Source organism: Peromyscus maniculatus, chromosome 6, assembly GCF_049852395.1.
Source record: "Peromyscus maniculatus bairdii isolate BWxNUB_F1_BW_parent chromosome 6, HU_Pman_BW_mat_3.1, whole genome shotgun sequence".
NCBI lineage: Eukaryota > Metazoa > Chordata > Mammalia > Rodentia > Cricetidae > Peromyscus > Peromyscus maniculatus.
In genome coordinates, this window is record NC_134857.1 from 95,613,260 (window position 1) to 95,635,571 (window position 22,312).

Genomic DNA, 22,312 nt, shown 5'->3' on the forward strand with positions numbered 1-22,312 from the left:
TTGACTTGCTTGGTGTGAGTGGACTTTAAGGAGACAGATGTTTCTGATGGAAGAAAGAAAAGACTGGTGGAGAACATTCTTAGGAGGAAGATGCCGAATGGATGTGGTAGACATGGAAAAGAAGGAAGGAGCTGACTTAAGGACTGGGTTGTTCTGGCCCTGAAGTCATTGGTATGTGGTACTATTTAAAGCCAGAGGAATGAATAGGATCACTCCAGAGGAGAGACAAAAGAGAAGACAGCCTAGTTACAAAGAAAGCCCTAGGAAAGGTGAACATTTCTTGTACAGAAGCTGGAAAGACTTAAGTATTCGAGTAGAAGAATGTGTGTGTAGGTGCTGGGTGTTCATGAGTGTTGAATTGGATCTGGGTAGGATTCTGAAGAAGAGACTATAGGACGGGCAGCGGAGAGGAAGGGGTGAGTGCCAGGTAAAGAAAAGGAATGTGCAGAGGAAGTGGCTTCCTGTAGTTGGCTTCCCTGCTAAACCTGAGTGACTTTGTGTCTGTTCTTTAGTTTCTGCTTTTCCCCGGCTCCTGCTGTGACCGCTATCCTAGCACTAAGTCGGACAGTGGCGCATTTCTCACGTGGTGTTGCAGTATTACCCTCTGTACTTGCTCAGCCCTCTGGGTTTTGTTGTTTGTGTTATTTTGGTTTGGATTGAGACAATCTCCTGTAATTTAGGCTAGCATTGAAATCTCAGTGTCCTAAACTAGTCTTGAACTCCTGGTCCTCTGGCCCCTACTTCCCAGGTGATACCCACTTGCTAATTGTAAATTCTTTGGAACTATTTTACTATTTTTTTTCCCGTTGAAACTCTAATGATAATTAATTTGCACTGTCTTAGTGCCTGATCATCTCCAACCTTGTGTTCGATTCAAGTTCAAGTACTGTAACTGTCTTGACTACTGCTGGATTCCTGCTGGGATGTAGATGGAAATGGGATGGTGGGAAATATGTCATTAAATCTAATTAATTAAGTAAGTTTGTTTGTTTCCGAGTTTTTATTTTTGTTTTTAAGATGAGATCTCATTATGCTGCCCAGGCTAGCCTTGAATTCCTGGGCTCAAGTGATCCTCCTGCCTCAGCTTTCTCAGTCACTAACGGAGACTGCAGGCATGTAACTGCACTCAAATGTCTCACTAGTCAGTCCATAAAAAGGAAGAAGTTGAGTGACCTGAGGAATCCAGGGACAACAGGAAGTGCAACAAGATATTAAAATTCTTATTGCAATATGTATGACAAGAAAGTCTCCTGTTTAATTTTAAGCATCTTCCTACTTATTTGAATAAAATGTGAAAAGATGACTAGCAAGATGGTTTAGATAAGATGTTTGTTGTGTAAGCCTGGTATCCAGAGTCTGAGTCCCAGGACCCACATAGAGTGGGAGAAGAGAACTGACCCCACAGATCTGTCTGTCTTCTTACCTCTGCATTTATGCCATGACATGCGCGCGCACATGTCACACACACACACACACACACACACACATACACACATACACACACACTCTCACACCCACAAAATATTATGCTCACAAAATTTAATAATAAAATTTAAAACTATGAAAAGAAGTTAAGATGTGCAGTCTTAAATTCTTTTTTTCCAGTAATTTTTGAACTGTGATAAAATATATGTAACATAAAATTCACCTTAATATACACAGATCACTGAATTTAGGAACATTCACAGTATTGTACCCCCATCATAGCTATTCATCACTGTCCCCCATAGTCTTACATCCTTCAAGGAGATAATTAAAAGCTATAAACTCCCCACTCCCCTTGTATCCAAGTTATTGAAATGGAAGTAGAAATTAGCAACAGGGAGATTTTACTGATTCTAAATGATACAGCATCAGTACTTGGCCTAACCATATGGGAGACAAAAGTATCAGGCAATCTCTGGCCCTCTACAGAAGGAGTTATCATTAAAGACTCTTTAGTGAGGCTTCTGTTTCATTATTCATTCTGTATTTTAACATGCACTGTTACTATAAACATGTATACTAAATGTGTAATTTTGATTTTCATGCCATGTACCTTTTCCTTAGTGGAACACACATGCAGGTGTATCTGTATTTACCTGTCTTCTTTGTGTCTTAATGTAGACCATTTGATGATTCCCATTCCATGTAATGTTTTAGTCAGCACTTGGCACTGAATAACTGTCCATACATGCTATCAGCATCAATAGTCTATTCTGTTTTCCAATACAAATAAAACTTGTTTCTCCAACATACGCAAAGCTTGTTGTACAAATAGGTCCTGACATACAGTTCCCTTTTCTCTTCTACTTCTCTACATTTTTCACTATCTCTTTGTGGTAGATTGTTTCAAGGTTTTAAGGTCAAAGGAAAGATCTGTAGGTGCAGACACTTTCTAGCAAATAAAGCAACTTCCAAATGAGTTTTCAACTTACAATGCTTCTAATAGCTCTTGAGTTTGTAATTTTCACCATGTACCTTGAAACAGTAAATTTCCTAACTGCTAGCCAACCCCCATCCCCACCCCCATGTCACGGCAGCACTGTTACAGTTGTCTTTGTGTACTTGGGTAAATCCATCAAGTAAGCCTTTTTACATCTTTTCTTTGAAATTGCCTTTAAAAGAATTCCAAATAACAAGTGTGCTGTTAAGGCAAATTTTCTTCACTGTTTCTGGTTAGGTAACTCAGTTCCTACATTTGAAAATAGTAATGTGCGTTATTTGGTCTGATTATTTCAAATGAGTTTGTGATGGTGATACAATCTTAAACCAGTTTTTCTCTTTGTCTATTTAAGTAACTCACTCATAAAGCTTTTTAAATTAAAAAAAAAATAACACCTTCATCAAATAACTAATTTACTTTTCCTTGAACTTAAATATTAAGTAGGAAGATTCTGTTCAAGGTAGTATTAAAAACATTCTTGAAATCTAGCATTCTCGTTATTTTTTTAAACACTGTAAGTCAAATTGCTAATAATTTTTCATACTGGTTCTACTTTCTGTGTGTGATTAAAAACAGGCTTCCCTGGTGGGCATGTTTTAATCTGTAGCTGGCTGCCTCATGGGGTGTAAGCCCTTGATCTTCCTGCTTGGTATGCATTGACCAGTTGACAGATTCTGCTTATTTGTAAGTAGTTTCTCAAACATGCTAATGTTGCTTTCCCCAGTAGGGCTTAGCATTTTTATCAAGATGAAAAGAACCTTTAGTAATGCCTTTCTAAATTGATGTGAGATTACATGTCATAGTATTCAGTTTATATTTACATATATTCTCTTCTCCCCCAGCCTACCTAGTTATAATCATACTTTTAAGTTAAGAGTTAGAACATGCATAGGACACACACACACACATACATACCCCCCCCCCACTAAGTATATACAGTAAGTAACCAGACAGAAAATAGCTATAAATAGAAAGACTGCACACAGATGTAAACTCCAAGTGGAATTCTGTCAGGCAGAATTTAATAGATTGAAGGATAGCATGCTATGTCCTGTGTTTCAATTTTAATTTTAAGATACAAAGACAAATCCAAATAGGGCAGAAGTAAGGAATTTGGTTTAGTTGTACCCCAGAACTATAAAGGAGAAACTTCATCATTTCAAGTGGCCCACTTAACATGTGGAAACTAAACAGTGATGTCTAAAAGGGATATTAGGATAATTGTTTCCAGAGCCTGGAGAGAGTGCTGGGGAAGGGGCTAGTGAAGATGGTTCCTGGGTACAGGAGAGGCTGAGACAGGAGTCAGTCTAATGATTTAGTAAAAACCATGATTGGTGACAGTTGAGTATTTTGAAATAAATAGGTAGTAGAGAAGACTCTTGAATATGGGAACACAAGGAAATGATGTCTGAGGTGATAAGTCATTTTGATCATTGTTCATATGTAGATGTGCATATTGAAATGCCAGTTGTATTCATTAATAATGGCTAGCTAGATTTTCTTAAAACTCGTCTAAAGAAGCCCTGAGACAAGAATCAAATTGCTGAGTTTGTAGTTTCCAAATGTCTTTAGCAGACATCAGGACACAGCAAGTTCCTTTCTTCAATCAGTGTTAGTGTTGTAGTTGGAATGACATCTTGTGAGGGATGCGGGAGATGTATACTGCATCCCTAAAAAGCCCGAATAAAAGACCTCTGCAGGTGTCTCGTAGAATTTGAGGAAGAACAGTTGACTCTTTGACTTGAATTCATGAGCTAGGATAGAAGATTAGTGTCATTCACTTAACTGAACCTGTTTTCTCACGACAGGGCCACAACACACAGTGATCTTATCCTGAGAGCAACAAAGTTGGGAATCCCTTATCAAGTCATTCACAATGCCTCCATAATGAATGCTGTAGGCTGCTGTGGTTTACAGGTAATGTACAAAGGAAGTGTTAGATGGGATGTAGGAAAATGTTCTATTTTCCTGTAAGCTACAAGTTGATTTTATTGTTATTTTATATAGGTGTGATAAAACTTAATTTTTAAGAATGTAGTCTTGAAACATATGCTAAGTTTTTTGTAATGTTTTCCTATAAATTAATTATTATTTTTCCTTTCTTATAACCCTTCTTTCAACAGGCCATGTAAATTTAGTTACAGATGATTTTAACTTTATATCGATCTCATATATACATAAAAAAGGAAGGAAGAAGCAAATTACATTAACTATTCCTAAACAGTCCTTATATAATCAGTGCTGTTGAGCCTGAGTTTCCCACACAGTATCCCTTTCTCTTTCACTGAGAGCATGTGATGCTGTGTTTCTTAAATGAATACAGAGCTGTAAGCCAGTGTTGAAGGCGTTGAGGCCATGTTCCAAGTGCTGGTGTGTAAAGTTAGTTATTTTTAACTCCAACAGTTGTCGCTCAGAGAGCTGTTTCTAAGATTTTCTCTTAAGCTGTTGGTACCCACTGTCCGAGTGTGATGTATGTTCTGATATTGACACTTGCATACTTCATGGCAGCTGTGATCCCTGCATGGCACTGGTGCTGTTTTTTTTTTTTCCAGGACAGGGTTTCTCTGTGTAGGCTTGGTTGTCCTGGAACTTACTCTGTAGACCAGGCTGGCCTCAAACTCACAGTGCTCCTCCTGCCTCTGCCTCCCCAGTACTGGGATTAGAAGCGTGCACCACTACCGCTTCCTGGCACAGCAGTGCTTTTTAAGATACTGCTTGTGATACCCTGAGTCTCTATATTTTAATAGGAAAAATACATGCACCTTAGAATGCATGAAATAAGACCTTCCCTGATCTCTCTTGCTGAAATCCATCACTTATGGATAGATAATTTTTAAAAGATACATTTGGTACCATGAGCTTGTTCAGTAAGTTAAAGGGCTTACCTCCAAGCTTCACAGCCTGAGTTTGAACTCTGGGACCCACATGGTGGAAGGAAAGCTGACTTCTGCAAGTTGTCTTCTGAGTTCCACATGCATGCTGTAGCATGCCTTCTGTCAAATAAATAAATAAACATCTAAAAAATAAGATGTGTTAAAACCAGCTCTTTGTTGTTTAGGAAGAATAGCTTTGTTTCGTTGACTAATGCTGGCCATCCAGTATGAATTTTAATTGTTTATGAAGAATAGACACAATTGTACATATCACTTTGTAGTGCTTGCCCCTTGCTCTGAGTTATTATGTTTGTATTGGCTTAGGAGTTTGTATCACTTTTGTCTATGATGTATACTGTAAAAGAACTCTTGCCGATTTGTCTTCATAGTTGAAAGCATTTTTGTATTGGAGCAGGGTAAAAGCTCTTCACAGGGCTCTAAACTGTTAATGCTTCAAAGAACCTGTCAGGTAGAGAAAATGACTCCTAAAAATGTTCCTGTAACAGAGATGGAATAAAAAACAAAACAAAAACCAAAAACTTTCATTTGGGCAGTGATACCTTGAAAGATTTAATGGTTACTAAAAAAAAAAAGACAAAAGAAGAAAATAAAGTAACACATGGTAAAAAAGATGTGTAAACATTAAACTAATGGAACATATTTTTTTATGTTGGTTTTAATTTTAGGTCTTGTGAAGAAAGTAGCCCTTTCTCTGTCATGTTTTCTCAGAACTATTGTTCTTGTTTTATTTTCTTAAGCATTAAAAGCAAATACCTTGCAAATGTATCTGTTGTATAGACCAAGAACTCAATTCGCTGCCTGTCATTCTGATCTTCTGAATTGTTTCAAGAGCTAATTAATTGTGTTCTATCTATAACAGAAGAGGTCTATTTGAGAAGGAATTTGCTGTGAGAATTGGTAGTTTCCATATATGCTCCTGAGATTGTATTTATGTTTATATTGTTTTAAAAACTATTTAGCTTTTGTGATTGTATATGGATTCTTCCGGGCAACTGTTCCCATTTCCCACCTTCATTTCATTATCTAATCTGTGTGTGAAGTGACAGTGTCTGTCACAACAGAATGTGCCTTGCTCTTCCTTCTCATCCACAATGGCTTCTGTGAAGTTAGACCTCTGTGCCACCCAAAATATTCACATTCCATGGAGAAGAGGGAATGATTTTTTTTTTTTACAGTTCTCTGACTTAAAACACATTTAAGAAATGACAGTTGTCTTTTTCATGAGCACTAATTCTAAGACCCCTGAAGATGCTAGATCTGCTGATGCTCAGGTTTCCTCTATAAAATGGTGTAGTACATGTATACAACCTGCACATAGACCCTCATAGTGCTTAGAATATCGAGTGCAGGGCAGGTGCTAGGAAATAGCTGTGTTGTATTGTTTAGGGATGGACAAGAAAAAGTAGTACATATTAATTACAGAAACAGTCTCCCAAACCCCCAAGTATTTTTGCTCCATGGTTAGTAAAATTCATTGACTTAGAAGCATAGATATGGAGGGTCAACTATGTATACATGGCATACTTTTAAATAAATGCATACATACCATGTGTAATGCAAGGTCTTCAGTTGAATTCCTTTCCTTTTTGAACTTTCTCTCTTTACTATTTGGACTACATTTGTGGAAGATACTGTAACCTGAACAAATGACCATCAGAGACAATGTTCATCAGACCTATCTAGAGGGCTTGTGACTTCTAAACCTTACCAGCAGATTTTCTGAGAATAGTAGATCTGGTATGGGGTCTAAGAATTTACATTTACATAATAATGTAAATAAATGTAAATTTATTTACCATATTTATTTTAAGTTAAAATATAATTACATCATCTCCCCCTTTCCTCTCTCCAACCCCTCCCGTATACCCCTCTCATTTTTAGTGTGTATGGTGTGTGTGTGTTCATGTGGGTGCCACATAAGCAGGAAGAGAGTACTGGATCCCCTGGAACTATAGTTACAGGGCACTTGTGAACTGTCCAACCTGGATGCTGGGAACTGAACTTAAGTCCTCTGGAAGAGCAGTACACACTCTGAACTATGGAGCCATCTTTCAAGCTCCAAGAGAATTTGCATTTTAATAAGCATTTAACTTTCATTTAATAAGCTGCTGCAGCTATAGGTATGAGGTCATGCCTTCAGAACCATCATCACAAGCAAGTAAAAATCTGAGAAAATGAATATACTTCATTATCTCCGTTTAGCTTGTCGGAACTGAAAGAGCAGATGTTAGTTACCAGAAATTCACCTGCCAGATGGAGAAAGTTAGCAGGCTCCTCCTCATGTTCTCTTGCTTAATTTTAAAGGGAAGTAGGCTTCACTTTTGGAAGGTGTCCTGTCCTCTCAAATGCTTTGTCACGACTTCAGAAACAGGCATCGAGTTGTTGAAAGGAGAAGTGCTGCTTTGAGTGGTGTGGAAGAAAGACCTGGGCAAAATACGGCTTCTGTCATCTCAGCCCTGAAGCACAGCAGCTACCGTTGCTAACCCAGAGGGGCACAGTGTTTTAACTCCGTTGTCACCCCTCTGAAGCTGGTGTGGTTCTGTAGTTCTCTAAAGAGCTTGCAAGGACGGTTCAGAATTAAGCACCTAGTAGTGTCCTTGACTTGGTAGTTTACTGATAGACAGCAGATTCTTGGTGATCAGTGTTATTGATGGCAAATAGATGCAGAATTTCCCAACACATCTACCTGTGTATACAAACACATATCCATAACCCACCGATGAACATTCTGATCTAGGTGGGTCATGTGGAACAGAAGTACCATAAGTCTCATCCTTAGTGAAAATTCCCAGTTGAAACAGAAAGTACATCAGAGGCTTGCAAATTGGACGTATTTAAGACAAACATGCTGTATTCATTCCGTAAATACTGTGTATCTACTGTATCTACTGCATGCTTGCTTGGGAAGTGCCTTTGGATGCCGTCATGACTTGTCTTCAAGGAGCTTGTGGATGGTTGTATAATTTTCTCATCCTGATGAAATACTTCCACTTTCTCTGGCTGTTGCTCAAATGACCCTGAGTATTGCCATGTATTCTTTTGTTTATATAGTACATATCTACTCTAGAAAAAAATGTATATTACTTTCAGAAAGTAACAACTGGTTTCCTTTTTTCATTTCACAACCCTCCAATAATAGTCAGCACTGTTGATGGTGTAGTATTCTTGTTGTTAGGCTTCAAAGCATTAAGTGGTTTCATTGTGGTCTAGGACCTAATGTAGTAATTGATGAAAATACAGTACAGCAAAGGGACATGGGTAACGAGGACAGCAGAACTCTGCATGGCTGTCACCACAGAACCTAAGATCTGCCAACTCATTAGCATGTTTATTAAACATTTCCCTTTCCTTCCCATCAACTCTGTCTTTAATTCGTATGTACTTTGATTTTGTCTTTAGTTTTTATTTGTTTATTTTGAGTTTCTTTCAATGTCTTAGTTTTTTTTTTTTTAATTTGTGTGTTGGGGGTACGTGTGCCACAGTAAATGCATATGGGTCATGAGACAGCTTGTACCAGAACTGCTTTCCTTCCACCACGTGCGTCTCAGGGGACAAGGTCAAGTTATTGAGCATGGAGGCAGGTGTCTTTACCTCTGGCCATCTCGCTACCCTTGTTTTGATTTTCTGAGACATGGCCTGGTTACATAGCCCAGGCTGGCTTTGAACTCACCATCTTGAGTTTCCCAAGTCTTGAGTCTCCCAAGTGCTGGCATTACATGTGTACCACCACATCTCCTCTCCCCGTTGTCGTAGAGCACTGATTCATCGTCCTTCTCATTCAGTAGCTTCTTTTAAATGTGGTCTCACTGTACCACCTTTTCTACTCAGACAACTCAGTAAATACCTCTCTTATTCAGAATGTTTGTGGTCACATTTTTATTCTTAGTTCTTTAGTTTATTCATCTTCTTGTTTTTATCACAGCATCATAAAAATAATCTATTCCCAACAGGTATTTCCTGAGGCAAATTGTTTATCTTCTGCCTTCAGAATCAGACACTGTCTTTGAAGTAATATACTCTAAAATATAATTCATTTATAGTTAGTTCATAAATGGATGAATTATATATGAGAATGTAGATTTGTTTTGTTTTTTGAGACACGATTTTATTGTGTACCAGCTTGGACTGTCCTGGAACTCACTCTGTAGACCAGGCTGGCCTCGAACTCACAGAGATCTGCCTACCTCTGCCTCCAGAGTATGGGACTAAAGGTGTGTGCCACCACCGTCCAGCTGAGAACAAAAATTTTTGTAGTTCTTTTGTAACATGTACTCAACATACATGCCTCATGTGTAGCCATGTTCATAATCTTAGTTTCATCAAAGATCAGTGTAATACCAATATCGTTCAGGGTAAAAGCAACACCACAGAGCCTCTCCAGGATCAGCACTCTATACAGATATGAGAACTAGTCACTCTTGACTAGGAGTGACTAGGAGTGACTAGGAGGGGCTGTGGGGAGGATGACGGCACTCCTGCTCTTGGTTTTCTCCCAGTGTTCCCACATTTAATCTCCATGTGGGCCCTAGTAGGTTTCTTAGCAAGTGAAAATTTCTAGTTTATACACACACACACACACACACACACACACACACACACACACACACACACACATAGCAGACTTCTTGATTTAGCAGATTAAAAAAAACAGAAAACATTTTTAATACAAGATAACAAGTGTTAAATCCTAGTTATAGAGTCAAGTTTTACAGAGTACTGTACTGGGCACAAGATGGCTCCAAGGGTAAAAAGTGCTCACCACCAAGCCTGATGACCCAAGTTCAATGCCCGGAATCTACATAGTAGAGAGAGAGAACCGGCTTCCACAGCTTGTCTTTTGCATGCATGTCTATATGTGTATATATAAACACTAAGTAAAAGGATAAATGTAAAAATGCTGTGTGGACAGGAAGGAAATGGTGGTGGCAGTGAGGTGAGTTAGGAGACCATGAGTCACTCAGGTGCTGTCAAGGGCTCAAAGCAGTAGGGAATAATGGATAGAAACTCATATTCTCCGAGTTCTGCAGCAGGAGTTGATAGGATAGGTGTTTGGTAAGATGTCGGGAATGTGAGGTACAGATTAGACATACACTTGCTCTTCCTAGTAACTGTCTCATGCCATCCTGTTATGTAGCTCATCCCTCTTGTTCTTCCCAGGCCCACTCCTGCACCTTCATCCTTTCTGTCCGTGAGTTCCAGCTCGCCGTCTGTCTCTCAGAAGACACTTGCAGGTGCTTTTCTCTGAGTGTGGAAAGGGCTGAACTCTCCGACTAGGTGTGGTCCATATGTCATATTGAACAGGACTGTTTAATGCCTGCTATGTCTCTTTCCTATGCGTCTTGCCCTCTGCCTCAGTAGTTAGTACCTCACATGGTGACTGGATGGATGGTTTTCAGTTGAAGGTTTTGTTTTCCTTCTTTTTTCTTTAACAAAGCACAATCCAGTACCAAGTTAGATGGGATGCTTTCTCTCTAAATTATCCCAGATAAAAGAACAGATCTGTGTTTCCCCTAGTATTTATGAGAAAACAGCCGATTTTGTAGTTTTCATACTTAGGTTTGAAAAAGTAACATTGTCAGATTTGGATGAACAATATTGTCAGGAAGTAAGGTCGTAGCACACAGGCCAGAGTTGTAAGACAGCCCAGTGTGGAGGCCTCTGCACCTCAGTTTTTGTCCCTGAGATTTCCTCCAGTTTCTTTTTACAGTTTACTGGTAATGGTAAGTCCTTTGGTTGTTAAATGCAGTGCCGGTCTGTCCGTTCCTTGAGTCGCTGACATCTCAGTGGTGAAACTGCAGAATGTCCCAGCATTCACTGAAGAAGTTTGCACCCTTGCTGTGGGAGTGGCTGCAGTTATAAATCAGGGTCCCAGGAGGCAGTGCCCATGTGAGGGTTCCTTCAGTCTCCCAGTTGGGCAGTGCACAGTCTTCCACAGAGAGCACTTCTGTTAGGTTAGATGTGACTAGCATCTCAATTCTCTTTTCAAGGCTTGATCACTGTGTTTGAATGAAGAACTTCCTTGCTTCCATGATTTTGTTTCCCTATTTCTTAAAATATCAGCCTCCTAAATATTTATACATAAATGGAAATACACTTTTCCATGAAGGTTTTCATGAAACGACATGTTTCAAGTTTGATGGGAGGTGACAGGCCCCATTTAAAATGTATACTTTAACTAGTCCGTTGTAAATGTAGCTTACTGAAAGCAGTTTTGCATAGGTGCTACTTCTTGAACTTAGCCAATAAAGAGAGCAGTTGGATCCTGTCAGGACCCAGCAGTTCAGATCATTTCATATAATCCTTATGCACATCATTGCATCATATACTGAGCCCTGATAGTGTAGGAGGCACAACTAGGCACTCAGTATGCCCTTGGTTATTCAGTTCTTAAAACTGTGCTCACTACACTTCCCATGCAGGGTGTACCTGTCCAGGTCGGAGGTTATCTGCCTTGTCAATGACCAGGCTGCTAACCAGAACCACTGTCCTGGGTCCAGAGCCTTTGTCAGCTTTTGCATGAGGGCCAGAGGTCCGTTTGCTTGTCACTTTACACCTGTGCCCAGAATAGTGCCTGGCACATAGTAGGCACAGATGTATTCATTATTCGTTGGGTAAATTTGCTTGTTATAGGACAGCAACTGTAACAATTCCTCTGCAGAGTTAGGGTTCTCCCATGAAGTTGATCCTGGGGAATGTAGTCTAAGAATCCTATCTTAGAACTCAAAATGTATTTGTCACAGAGAAATCTTCCTCCCCAGGGCAGGAAGATACATGACGGAATACTTGGAGCAGCACAGCCTTTGTTCACTGTCTTGGTGAACACGGCTGCTACAGAGTAGCATGACTTCTCTCTGAAGATGTTTTGTTCGGATAACTTTCAGATGGGCTTTGAGAATAAAGCTCCTTGAGGTAAATTGGAGTCTGTAGCATATTAGGGACATGAACCATCCTTTTAGGACTCAGAGATGCTGTGATGACTGTTAAAGGTTTTAAGACCTTGGTGTACAAAGCCTGAGAACTATTAGCTGCTCAAGAGGAGTAGGGATGGATGCCCTGAGGACCCCACCTTTTCTTGCTTCCTTCCTGTCTGCTTCCTGGCACCTCTTGCCACAGCTTCTGAAACTGAAGTGAGAAGGAAGCTTCACTGCAGGAAACAGCATCTCCGGTGCCCAGCTGAGACTTGTCTCTTCCTTTTTCACACAAGAGCACAGGCTTAGGAAACTAAAATGACTTTCTAACCTGTGACAAGTTGGTAGATGTGGCTTTTCAGTGTCTATACATTCCTGGTTTCTTACAAGTTGTATCGAACTGTTTAAATTGGAGAATTAAATCATTCTATAACTTTAGCATTGTGCTTTACTGTACTGTTTTTAGAAACGGATCTCTTTTATACAGTGCCTCTGCAAAAGCTATTATAATGTTAGCATGTAACTTCAGCATGTGAACAGTTTTCATGTGTCACTTGATCCCCACAGCTGGGGGAAGGATAGATGGTGTTGGCACTTTTCCTGCACAGCCAGCAGGTTAGAGCCAGCCTGCAACACTTGACTGTTCTTTGCATAAGCTCTGGAGTTGGGCTGCAGTGGACTCATGCAGCTTCTTATTTGTAGTGACAGGGACCCCTGGGTGAGATGGTGATTTGGGGAAGGTCCTTACTGTCGGACTTCTACATGAAGGACAGAGATAATCTTGTTAAATTGGGAGGGTATGGCTTGTGAGCAGTAAATAGCAAGAGTGAGTATGCAGTTTGTGGATTTTGTTGAACTAAGATGACAGATAAGAACATCCCCTCAGACCTCAGTTTGTGTATTTATTTATTTTTCGCTGTGTGACCTTAGGTAAGTCAACTGATCTTTCTAATAAGGCTTGGTAGTCTTATCAGGGAAGCAGAATATTAAACTTTTGACACTTGTTGTGAGTGCTCAAAGCTATTTTTATTTCTGTGCTTTTTTTTTTTCCTGAAGATTGATTTTTTAAGTTTTTAATTACGTATATGGGGGTGGTATGTTCATGTGAGTCAGGTGCCCATGGAGGCCAGAGGGGTCAAATCTTCCTGGAGCTAGAGGTCGGGGTGATTATGTGCTGCATAGACTTGGGTACCTGCAACTGTAGTCCTAGCTCTTAACTACTGAGCTTTCTTTCCATCTGGGTCATCAGCTCTACTTCATAGCTCTTGACCTTTGAAATAATAGTGATGGTTGTATCATTAAGTAATGTTTTCTTTTCTAGTTGTACAAGTTTGGAGAAACAGTTTCTATTGTGTTTTGGACGGACACTTGGAGACCAGAAAGCTTCTTTGACAGAGTGAAGAAGAACAGACAAAATGGCATGCACACTTTGTGTTTGCTTGGTAAGCATCAGGAAGCTTCCTTAATCTCGTGCAGTGAATTGTCAGACTTCTCTTGTGTTCATTTTGTGATAGAATTCCAACTGTTCTGTGAATAACTCAGCAGAGAAAAGAAACAAAACAAAACAAGGACACAGGCTAGCCACTGTATACACACAGCTCTTTCCTGTACTCTCAGCTTGAAATACCACATAAATCCTGTGTTCATGCTCAGACTTACTGTTTCCTCTTAGAACCTATAGATCCTTTCCAAGAGTCTGTATTTACAGATTTGTCCATCGTTATTGCAGTTCAGCAGACATGTAGTGAGCATTTATTGTCGTCACCAACCATTCTGCATCTTCTAGGATATTCACTGTCAAAATCACAAAATAATACTTCTGAAAGATACTCCAAAGATCATTTTGTTAAAATCTATTTTGCAGATGATATTGAAATTTGAATAGTTTCCCAGTACCATTCATTTAACGGTTAACAGAATAAAATGCAAATGGCCCATTGTTTCCAGCTCCCCTCATTGTACTATCCTGTCCAAATTTTACTTCCTGCTTAACATACAAAGGGCTAGGACTGCTTTGTGCAACAAGATACTAAATAGTACTGAGTTTCAGATGGACTTGGCTTTGCCTTCCAGCAGAGACCCGATTTAACAAGTCCTGTGTCTAAGAGCCTCTTCTAGTCTTACGTGTTATAGAAAGGAACACTAGAATCAAATTGTCACTTTCCCCTTGAGGACCACAACATTGCTGACATTTTAATTAACCTTAAAAGGACACTGAGAGTTGGAACCAGAAGACAAAATCCCAATGTCTATGCTTATGAGCTAGAAAATATTGAGAGTAACTCTTAGCCTTTGTCTTCATACTATTAAATAAGAATAAGCCATCTACCTCATGGGGTTGTTGAGAGTAGTGCTTCTCAAACTAGTTTTGGTGGTTTTTTAAAAATTATTTTGTATGTATATGTGTGTGTGTGTGCATGTGCATGGCACAGCACATGTTTGGAAGTCAGAGGAACACTTGGAAAACTTGTGGGAATTAGTTCTCTCTTTGCACCATGAGGTCCTATGGATCAAATTACAGTCATCCGTGTAAGGAATACGTGGTGTAAGGAGTAAGTGTTTATTTGCTTAGCCTTTTCACCAGTCCCCAGTCAAAAGTTGATCGGTTTGGCTGTTTTTGTGGAGGTGGTGGTGGTTGAATAAGAATGGCCTCCATAGACTGGTGTATTTGAATGCTTATTCACCGGGGAGTGGAGCTTTGGAAAGGATTAGAAGGACTACGTGTGGCCTTGCTGGTGTGGATGTGTCCTTACTGGAGGAAGTATGTCACAGAGGGTGGGCTTTGAGGTTTCAAAAGACCATGCTAGACCCAGTGTCTCTTCTTCCTGCTGCCTGTGGATCAGGATATAGAACTCTCAGCTACTTCTCCAGCACTGTGTCTGCTTGCATGCTGCCATACTCCCCACCATGATGATAACAGACTAAGCCTCCGAAACTGTAAGCAAGCCCCAATTAAGTGCTTTTTTTAAAAAAATAAGAGTTGGTCATGGTGTTTCTTCAAAGCAATAGAACAGTGACTAAGACAGTTATTGTCTTATTTTATTATTTATTTATGTATGGAGTGTTGGGTGTTAGGCTTCCAAATTCTCAAAACATAGATTTCATCATTTAAATTAGTATGTAGTGTTGAATGTCTTCTATGGGCTAGGGATTAGGGAGCAAAAAGCATGGTAGGAAACTGCAAACAACTTATAATTTATTTAGAGGTAAGATTAATATATGTGATATAGTCAGTAGTAAAAGAACATTAGTTACATAGATAGTTCTAAGTACAAAGCATTAGAGTAGAAAGGAAAGACTGTATGAAATAATTGGAACTTATGGCTTAAACGTAGTTTCGGGTGGGCTGGAGTAGGTTGTAGGAGACCCATGTCCACATATTCAGTAGACATCTGTGCTTTACATGTTTTACAGTAGACATGTTGCATTTTACAAGTTCAAGGTGAATGAATTAATGCAGGAGTTACCTTAAGTATTCAAGACTTAAAGTAAATTTGACTTCCATTACTAACTGCATTGGAGGCCATAGTTTCAATAACGTTCATTTTTGTATGTGCCAGACAAGTAGAACTATGAAATGATATTTCAAATTTCAGAAATACTTAGTGCCATAGACATTGAAAAGTAGATATAAAGTTTACCATTGTTATGGTTTCTAGGTAAACTGCTTAGTATTCATCAATAAGAGAAGCTTTTCCTATCCCTCTAGTAAGTTGGAGACGTCTGTCAGCGACTCTTGAGTTGTACCATATTATTTCTACAAAAACAAACTCTGGCTGAACCATTCATGAGGCTGTACAACAGGAAGCAGCTGTTGCCCTTGTGTGAGGTTCCTGGAAGCACACAGAGCCAGTTGGCTTTTCACCGTTTCCCCAGCAGTTCAGCTCAGCAGCAGTGGAGTGAACTGCACAGGACCACGGCTTTGCCATGGTGCAGTCAGACTTCTCCAGCACAGAGACTGAATCCACTCCCTGTGGTGCCCAGTGTCTGGCAGAGAGCTCTGAAGCCCCGTTACTACAGTAGTCATTCGTTATTATAGTATGTCTTACCACTGTAAGAAAGCAAACACTTCTCTTCAAAATATGGTAAGAAGCTTTGATCCCAGCACTCAGGAGGTAGAGGTAGGTGGATCTCTGTGAGTTCAAGGCCAGCCTGGTCTACAGAGCGAGTTCCCGGACAGCCAGGGCTACACATAGAGAAAACAAAAAGACAAGCAAGAAAACAAAAATCTTTTTTTAAACTTAGGTTTTATCCTTCAAGGCTTTTATAGTCTGATGCCTGAAAAATAAATGAGTGTACAAATAGGAGTACAAGCAGACATTTTGGATGAGTCTGTGCAAATTTCCAGGCAGAAGAATTTAAAAGCTTCTGATTAGTTAAGTAGTGCACATGGCAACATCATCTAATGCTTTCCCTCATCCTCTTCTCCAACAGGAAACTAGATCCCACTTTGCTTTCTACCATGGGGAGATGGGAGGGTGTTTCCGCAGCCACAGGCTCTCGATGCTCTCTAACCTTCGTAGGAAAATAGTCACACACAAGGGTGAGCAGAGACACCACAAACTCGGATCAGCATTTAGGGGCTCTGGAAAGATTTCCAAAAATGTGTGTGATCCCTAATGGAAGCTGAAGGATTGGGGTAAAAGAACTGTCCTTTCCTCCCTACAGATATCAAAGTGAAGGAGCAGTCCCTGGAAAATCTCATGAGGTGCGTCCTTTCCATTCCGTGACGGAAGTCCATAAGTGCTTCAGTGAGCCGAGGCTAATGATGAATGAAAATGAGCCTTCGGCCCAGTTACACAGTGAAAAGATAGAGCCGGGTGGTCGGGTGAAGGTAGAGGTAGAGTTCATGGAGCCAACTCCGAGAGCAGTGATAGGCATTTAAAGCCGCCCTGTAAATGTGGGTGGAATGAATGAATGAATGAATGAATAAATGTGTTGTGTTGGGAGTTCAGAACCTTGGGCTTACATCTGACGCCTACCTCTGGCTGCTGCTGCTTTGGGGTCACTTCCCCCATGTATCTGTGTTGTGGGGGGGTTCACTTCTCCCATGTGTGAGGCCCCTGGCAGGGGTGGGTCACTTCTGTGTGTGAGGACCCGGGCAGGGGTGGGTCACTTCTCCATGTGTGTGAGGACCCGGGCAGGGGTGGGTCACTTCTCCCATGTGTGAGGACCCGGGCAGGGGTGAGTCACTTCTCCCATGTGTGAGGACCCGGGCAGGAGTGGGTCACTTCTCCATGTGTGTGAGGTCGGGATCCTCTCTCAGTGAGGCAGTGTGCAGTACAGCAGTCCCACCACACGTGGTGATGAGCACTGGAAATGTGGCTGATGAAGCTGAAGAACTCAGCCTTCTTTTAACCTTAGACTAATAATTACAAGACCTTTAGGTTGTCTGAGACAACTTTAATATGTAAATCTGTTTTTTAAATATATTTTATTCGTTGAGACGTTCATACATATTTATAATATGTTTTAGTAATGTCCCCCCTCCAACTTATCCTTATAAATCTATTTTTATGACCATATATTTTATATACATGTTAAGTATTTCTGATTAAAACTTAATGTGCTGAAAGTGCTTATCAGATTTCAAAGACTTGGTATAAAAGCAATGTTTAATACTTATTTGTGAATTAGGTATTCAAATATATAATATTATTGGGGAATATTGGGTTAAATATATTTACCTGCTATTAGAACTAATTTTGCCTCTTTAACTTGTTACTGTGCTCTGGGGTTTTTGAGATTGCACTGCGCTGTGCTTCTGGACAGCATTGACTTGCAGAACTGTAGATCAGCAAATGATCAGCAGACTGCGAGTTTCAGGAGCTTACCTTTTTGTTACGATACTCAGTAAACTCGCCAGGCTTTCCGGCATACAGAAATAAACATGTTGCTGTCAAAGATTTTCAGATCTTGACAGTTTTCTCAGAGGAAGAAGTAAAAAAGATACAGGAACATATTAATAAAAAAAAAAAATGGCTAGCCTTCACTAGGCCCCAGCAACGTGAAAAAAATAAAAACAACTGGTTCACCCAGGGTGTAGACCGCATTGACACAGTGCGAATTACATCTGCCCGAGGCATCACTTTTAGTAAGCATATCTTTGATCTAGACATGTATCTTTGTCAGAATATTAATCTTGCCATCATTTCAGTGTCATTGAAGATGGCCAAAATAGGACAATAGAAAAATCTTAAGAAACTCAGTCACTGGACCCATCCTTGGTTTAGACAGAAGTGGGTGTCACAGGAAAACTTGAGAGTGGGGTCTATGGCTCTCGGTGTACCTGGGTGGGGAGTGTAGCATCAAATGCCACAGTGATTTCCGGGTAACAACAGTGATGTCCAGCTTTACACTTACAGGGGAAGGAAGATCTATGAACCTCCTCGATACATGAGTGTGAACCAGGCAGCCCAGCAGCTTCTAGAAATTGTTGAGAATCAGAGAGCACGCGGGGAAGAACCAGGTACTCAGCGGCCTCCTGGGCTGTTTCTCTACGGAAACATGCATCACCACATACCATACTGACACTCTCATACCACACTGAAGCAGGGTCAGGGTTTTGACCTTGTTAGGTATGTCTTGTATTTGTTTTCTAATTTTAAGTCCCATAGAATTCAAGTTATACCAAATGAAAAATAATTGAGATCTTTGCAGTAAAATTGTCATAATTTTAAGTTTTTAAAAATGAAGACTTTTAACCAGATGGTGGTGCACACGCCTTTAGGCAGACATCTGTGAGTTCAAGGCCAGCCTGGTCTACAGAGCTAGTTCCAGGACAGCCAAGGCTGTACAGAGAAACACTGTCTTGAAAAAACAAACAAAAATCAAACCAAAACAAAAAAAGACTTTATAATATATTACATATATATATTACTTAACACATATTATGTTACTTATAATTAAGATTTTATGTTAACATGATAATATATGAATATTTGATAAAATAGAGAGCTCCCATTTTAGTTCTAATCAATATGATCTATCCTACAAAAGTACATTTATTCTGCTTTTTCCTCTGAACACTGAAATATAGAATAGTTTTCTTTAGGATAAAGACAAGAGTTTATCTTACACTCCTAATAGGTAGACAGAGCATGCGGTATACAATAAAGTGGATCTGGACAGTAAATGTTTACTGACAACTTCTTAAATGTACCTGTCATATTCTGTTATGGGCACTGTCTTTATCTAACCTCTAGTAAAAACAGGCATTAAGGCACTTTTGAGTGATCATTTTATAGTTTCAAGTCTTTTTTACTCTCATTTATTTTTTTAATGTGTGTGCACACTTGCCAAAATGTGCACATGGAGGTCAGAGGACAACCTTCAAAAGGCAGTTCCCCTTTCACCACGTGGGTCCCAAGACTCGGGCCATCAAGGTCTGGTGGCAAGTGGCTCCCCTCCTGAGCCATCCTGCTGGCCCAGTCATTGCATAGTTCATCTCTACTAGTGGCACTGAGTTCCTTGCGTGCCCTCTTTGCCTTGTGTAAATCCTTGTCCCATTTCTTTTCAAGTCACTTCTCAGTGAGAAAACTTTCTCAACTAAAGGATAAACCAGTGAGAAGTCAGCTCTTCAGCTGTAGCACCAAAGTGAGTGATTATGAAAAGATAAATGTGAATCTTTATTCTGAATTTAAAAGCCTAAGTATGTAGAAATGATTATTATTTGTTGTGGGCTTTATAGCTTACGAAGTACTCTTGTACTCATTGTATTAGCCCTCACAACTACCACTTAAGAGATAAAACAATTTTTTAAAAAATTGGTTTGTCCTGTAACTAATTAGATGGCTGAGCAGAAATTCACATCTGTGAGTTTTTCTTAGTCTCCTAATTTTTACTGTATCTTGGTCAGTATAAATGTACCTCAGAATTTATTTAAAATAGAAGTGTGTTGGGGAAGGAGGATGGTTCACTCTTTAGTTCTTATGGAATGTGGTGGTTTGAAAGGAAATGGCACCCAAAGGGAGTGGCACTATTAGGAGGGGTGTGGCTTTGTTGGAGAAAGTGTGTCACTCTGGAGGCCAGCTTTGAGGTCTCTTGTATGCTCAAGATACTGCCCAGTGTCTCAGACCACTTCCTGTTGCCTGCGTGATAAGAGTCTCAGTTACTTCTCAGCACCTGCATGCTGATAATGAACTGAACTTTAAGGGAGCCGCCCCAATTAAATGTTTTCCTTTATAAGAATTAGTGTGGTCATGGTGTCTCTTCACAGCAATAAAAACTCTAACTAAGACAAGGAAGATCCAAGTTAGGTTCCTAGCACCCACCTTGAACAGCTCACAACCACATGTAATTCTGGCTTCAGGGGATCCAACACCCTCTTCTGCCTCCATGGGTGCCTACATGCACATCTATACACATACATATGCATACACCAACACACACACAAATAATAAAGATAAATCTTTACACTATGTGTGAATCATAAAGATGTTCACTTAGAACCTGTTTTAAGACAAATGTTCTGTCATTATGTGTAACATAAGCGTGTAAACCTTTGGAATTCTCAAAAGGTAAAGTCACTGGTCTGTAGTGAGTGACTAGGGGGGTTTCAGATGTTCAGGGCAGTCTTCAGTGTACTTGTAGTACTGATAGTTCTGAATGTTGAACAGGCAGAAGTACTTGCCCAATTGACCTGCAGTATCCCTCTGTCTCTCCCTCCCCTGCCCCTTGTTTAAACAGCAATCACTGAGGAGACACTCTGTGTTGGCTTAGCCAGAGTTGGCGCTGAAGACCAGAAAATTGCAGCGGGCACTTTACAGCAGATGTGTACAGTGGACTTGGGAGGACCATTGCATTCTTTGGTCATCACAGGGGGTACCCTGCACCCACTGGAGATGGAAATGCTAAGTCTTTTCTCTATACCAGAATCCCAAAGTATTAATGGACTCTGAACATGGACATTTTCTGTTGTCTCACGTTAATTTCAGTTCTGTTGGGTGTGTGGTATTTATATGACAAATGGCATGGGTCTGTCGTTTATCTAGAAAGTGTAACAGAAGTGACAAGAGGAGGCAACAAGAGTTGATCCAGCAGTGTTGGCTTTCCCGCAGCAGTTCTTCCCCCTTTCATCATCATGACTGTTGTGGCATCGGCGGGCTACTCGCCAGGGTGTACACATGGAGCAGATGAAACCGGAAAGTGTGGCTGGACATCACACACAGTTACAAGATTTTCATAGATGGAACCCATCAATGCAAGGAGGCTGGTTCAAGAATAACTGAGGAAACTGGAATGTGAATCACCTAAACCCGATTTTGAAGGGATAAAGAAGCAGGGAGTAATAAGTAAAGCAAATAAAAGCTTGCTAACTATTCCCTTACTGTCTTATGATCTCCTTATGGAAAGGTGGCTGTTGGGAACTGAGAACATGCCTTAGTTGGTAAAGTGCTCCTGTGCAAACATTAAGAGCTAGAATCCCCAGCACTCATGGGAAAAATCCAGTGTGGGGTGTAGGCTGAACCCTAGCACTAGGTGGAGAACAGAGACAGGCAGATCCCTGGAGCTTTCTGGCTAATCTGCATGCCTTACTCAGTGAGAGACACTGTTTCCAAAAAATAAGTTGATAGCTGAGTATGGGAGTGCGCTCCTTAAATCCCAGCACTTGAGAGGCAGGCAGGCAGATTTCTGAGTTCAAGGCTAACCTGATTTCCATAGCAAGTTCCAGGCCCTTGTGCTGTATAATATCTCTAAATAAATAAACAAACAAATAGATAAATAAATAAATAGAGCAAGATAGAATAGGAGGATACCCAGTGTTGGTGTTAGTCATCACACATACACACTTACTAATTATAAGAGGCTCATTTGTTTAATAACTTGTGTTGGTCTGGAGTAGAAGTAGCTTTGCTACACACTACTGTGTTAGTTCAAGTCATAAGTATTTCCATAGCCTAATCAACTTGACCTTTTTGCTTAGTATATTCATGAATATTAGTTGAAAATTTTTCTACTTTCTGGTATTATGTGTTAGCTAGAATTATTTTGATGTTTCATTTGGGATGAAATATTTTAATGTGTATAAAATATTCCATTTTCAGTCTCTTGTGTACACAAGAAGAAAGAACTAAGTACCTTAA

General features: G+C 40.1%; 1 protein-coding gene across 3 annotated transcripts in view; it reads left to right on the plus strand.

The window, feature by feature from the left end:
- Positions 1-21,550, plus strand: part of Dph5 (diphthamide biosynthesis 5) — a 29,632-nt gene extending 8,082 nt beyond the window's left edge. For all 3 annotated transcript variants that reach the window (XM_042279787.2, XM_006977816.4, XM_042279786.2), the window contains exons 4-8: positions 4,234-4,342; positions 13,549-13,669; positions 16,896-16,935; positions 18,593-18,696; positions 20,916-21,550. In XM_042279787.2, coding sequence (XP_042135721.1) covers positions 4,234-4,342; positions 13,549-13,669; positions 16,896-16,935; positions 18,593-18,696; positions 20,916-21,127 — 586 coding nt within the window. In that variant the 3' untranslated portion in view covers positions 21,128-21,550. The remainder of the gene's footprint in view (positions 1-4,233; positions 4,343-13,548; positions 13,670-16,895; positions 16,936-18,592; positions 18,697-20,915) is intronic.
- Positions 21,551-22,312: the final 762 nt, after the last annotated feature.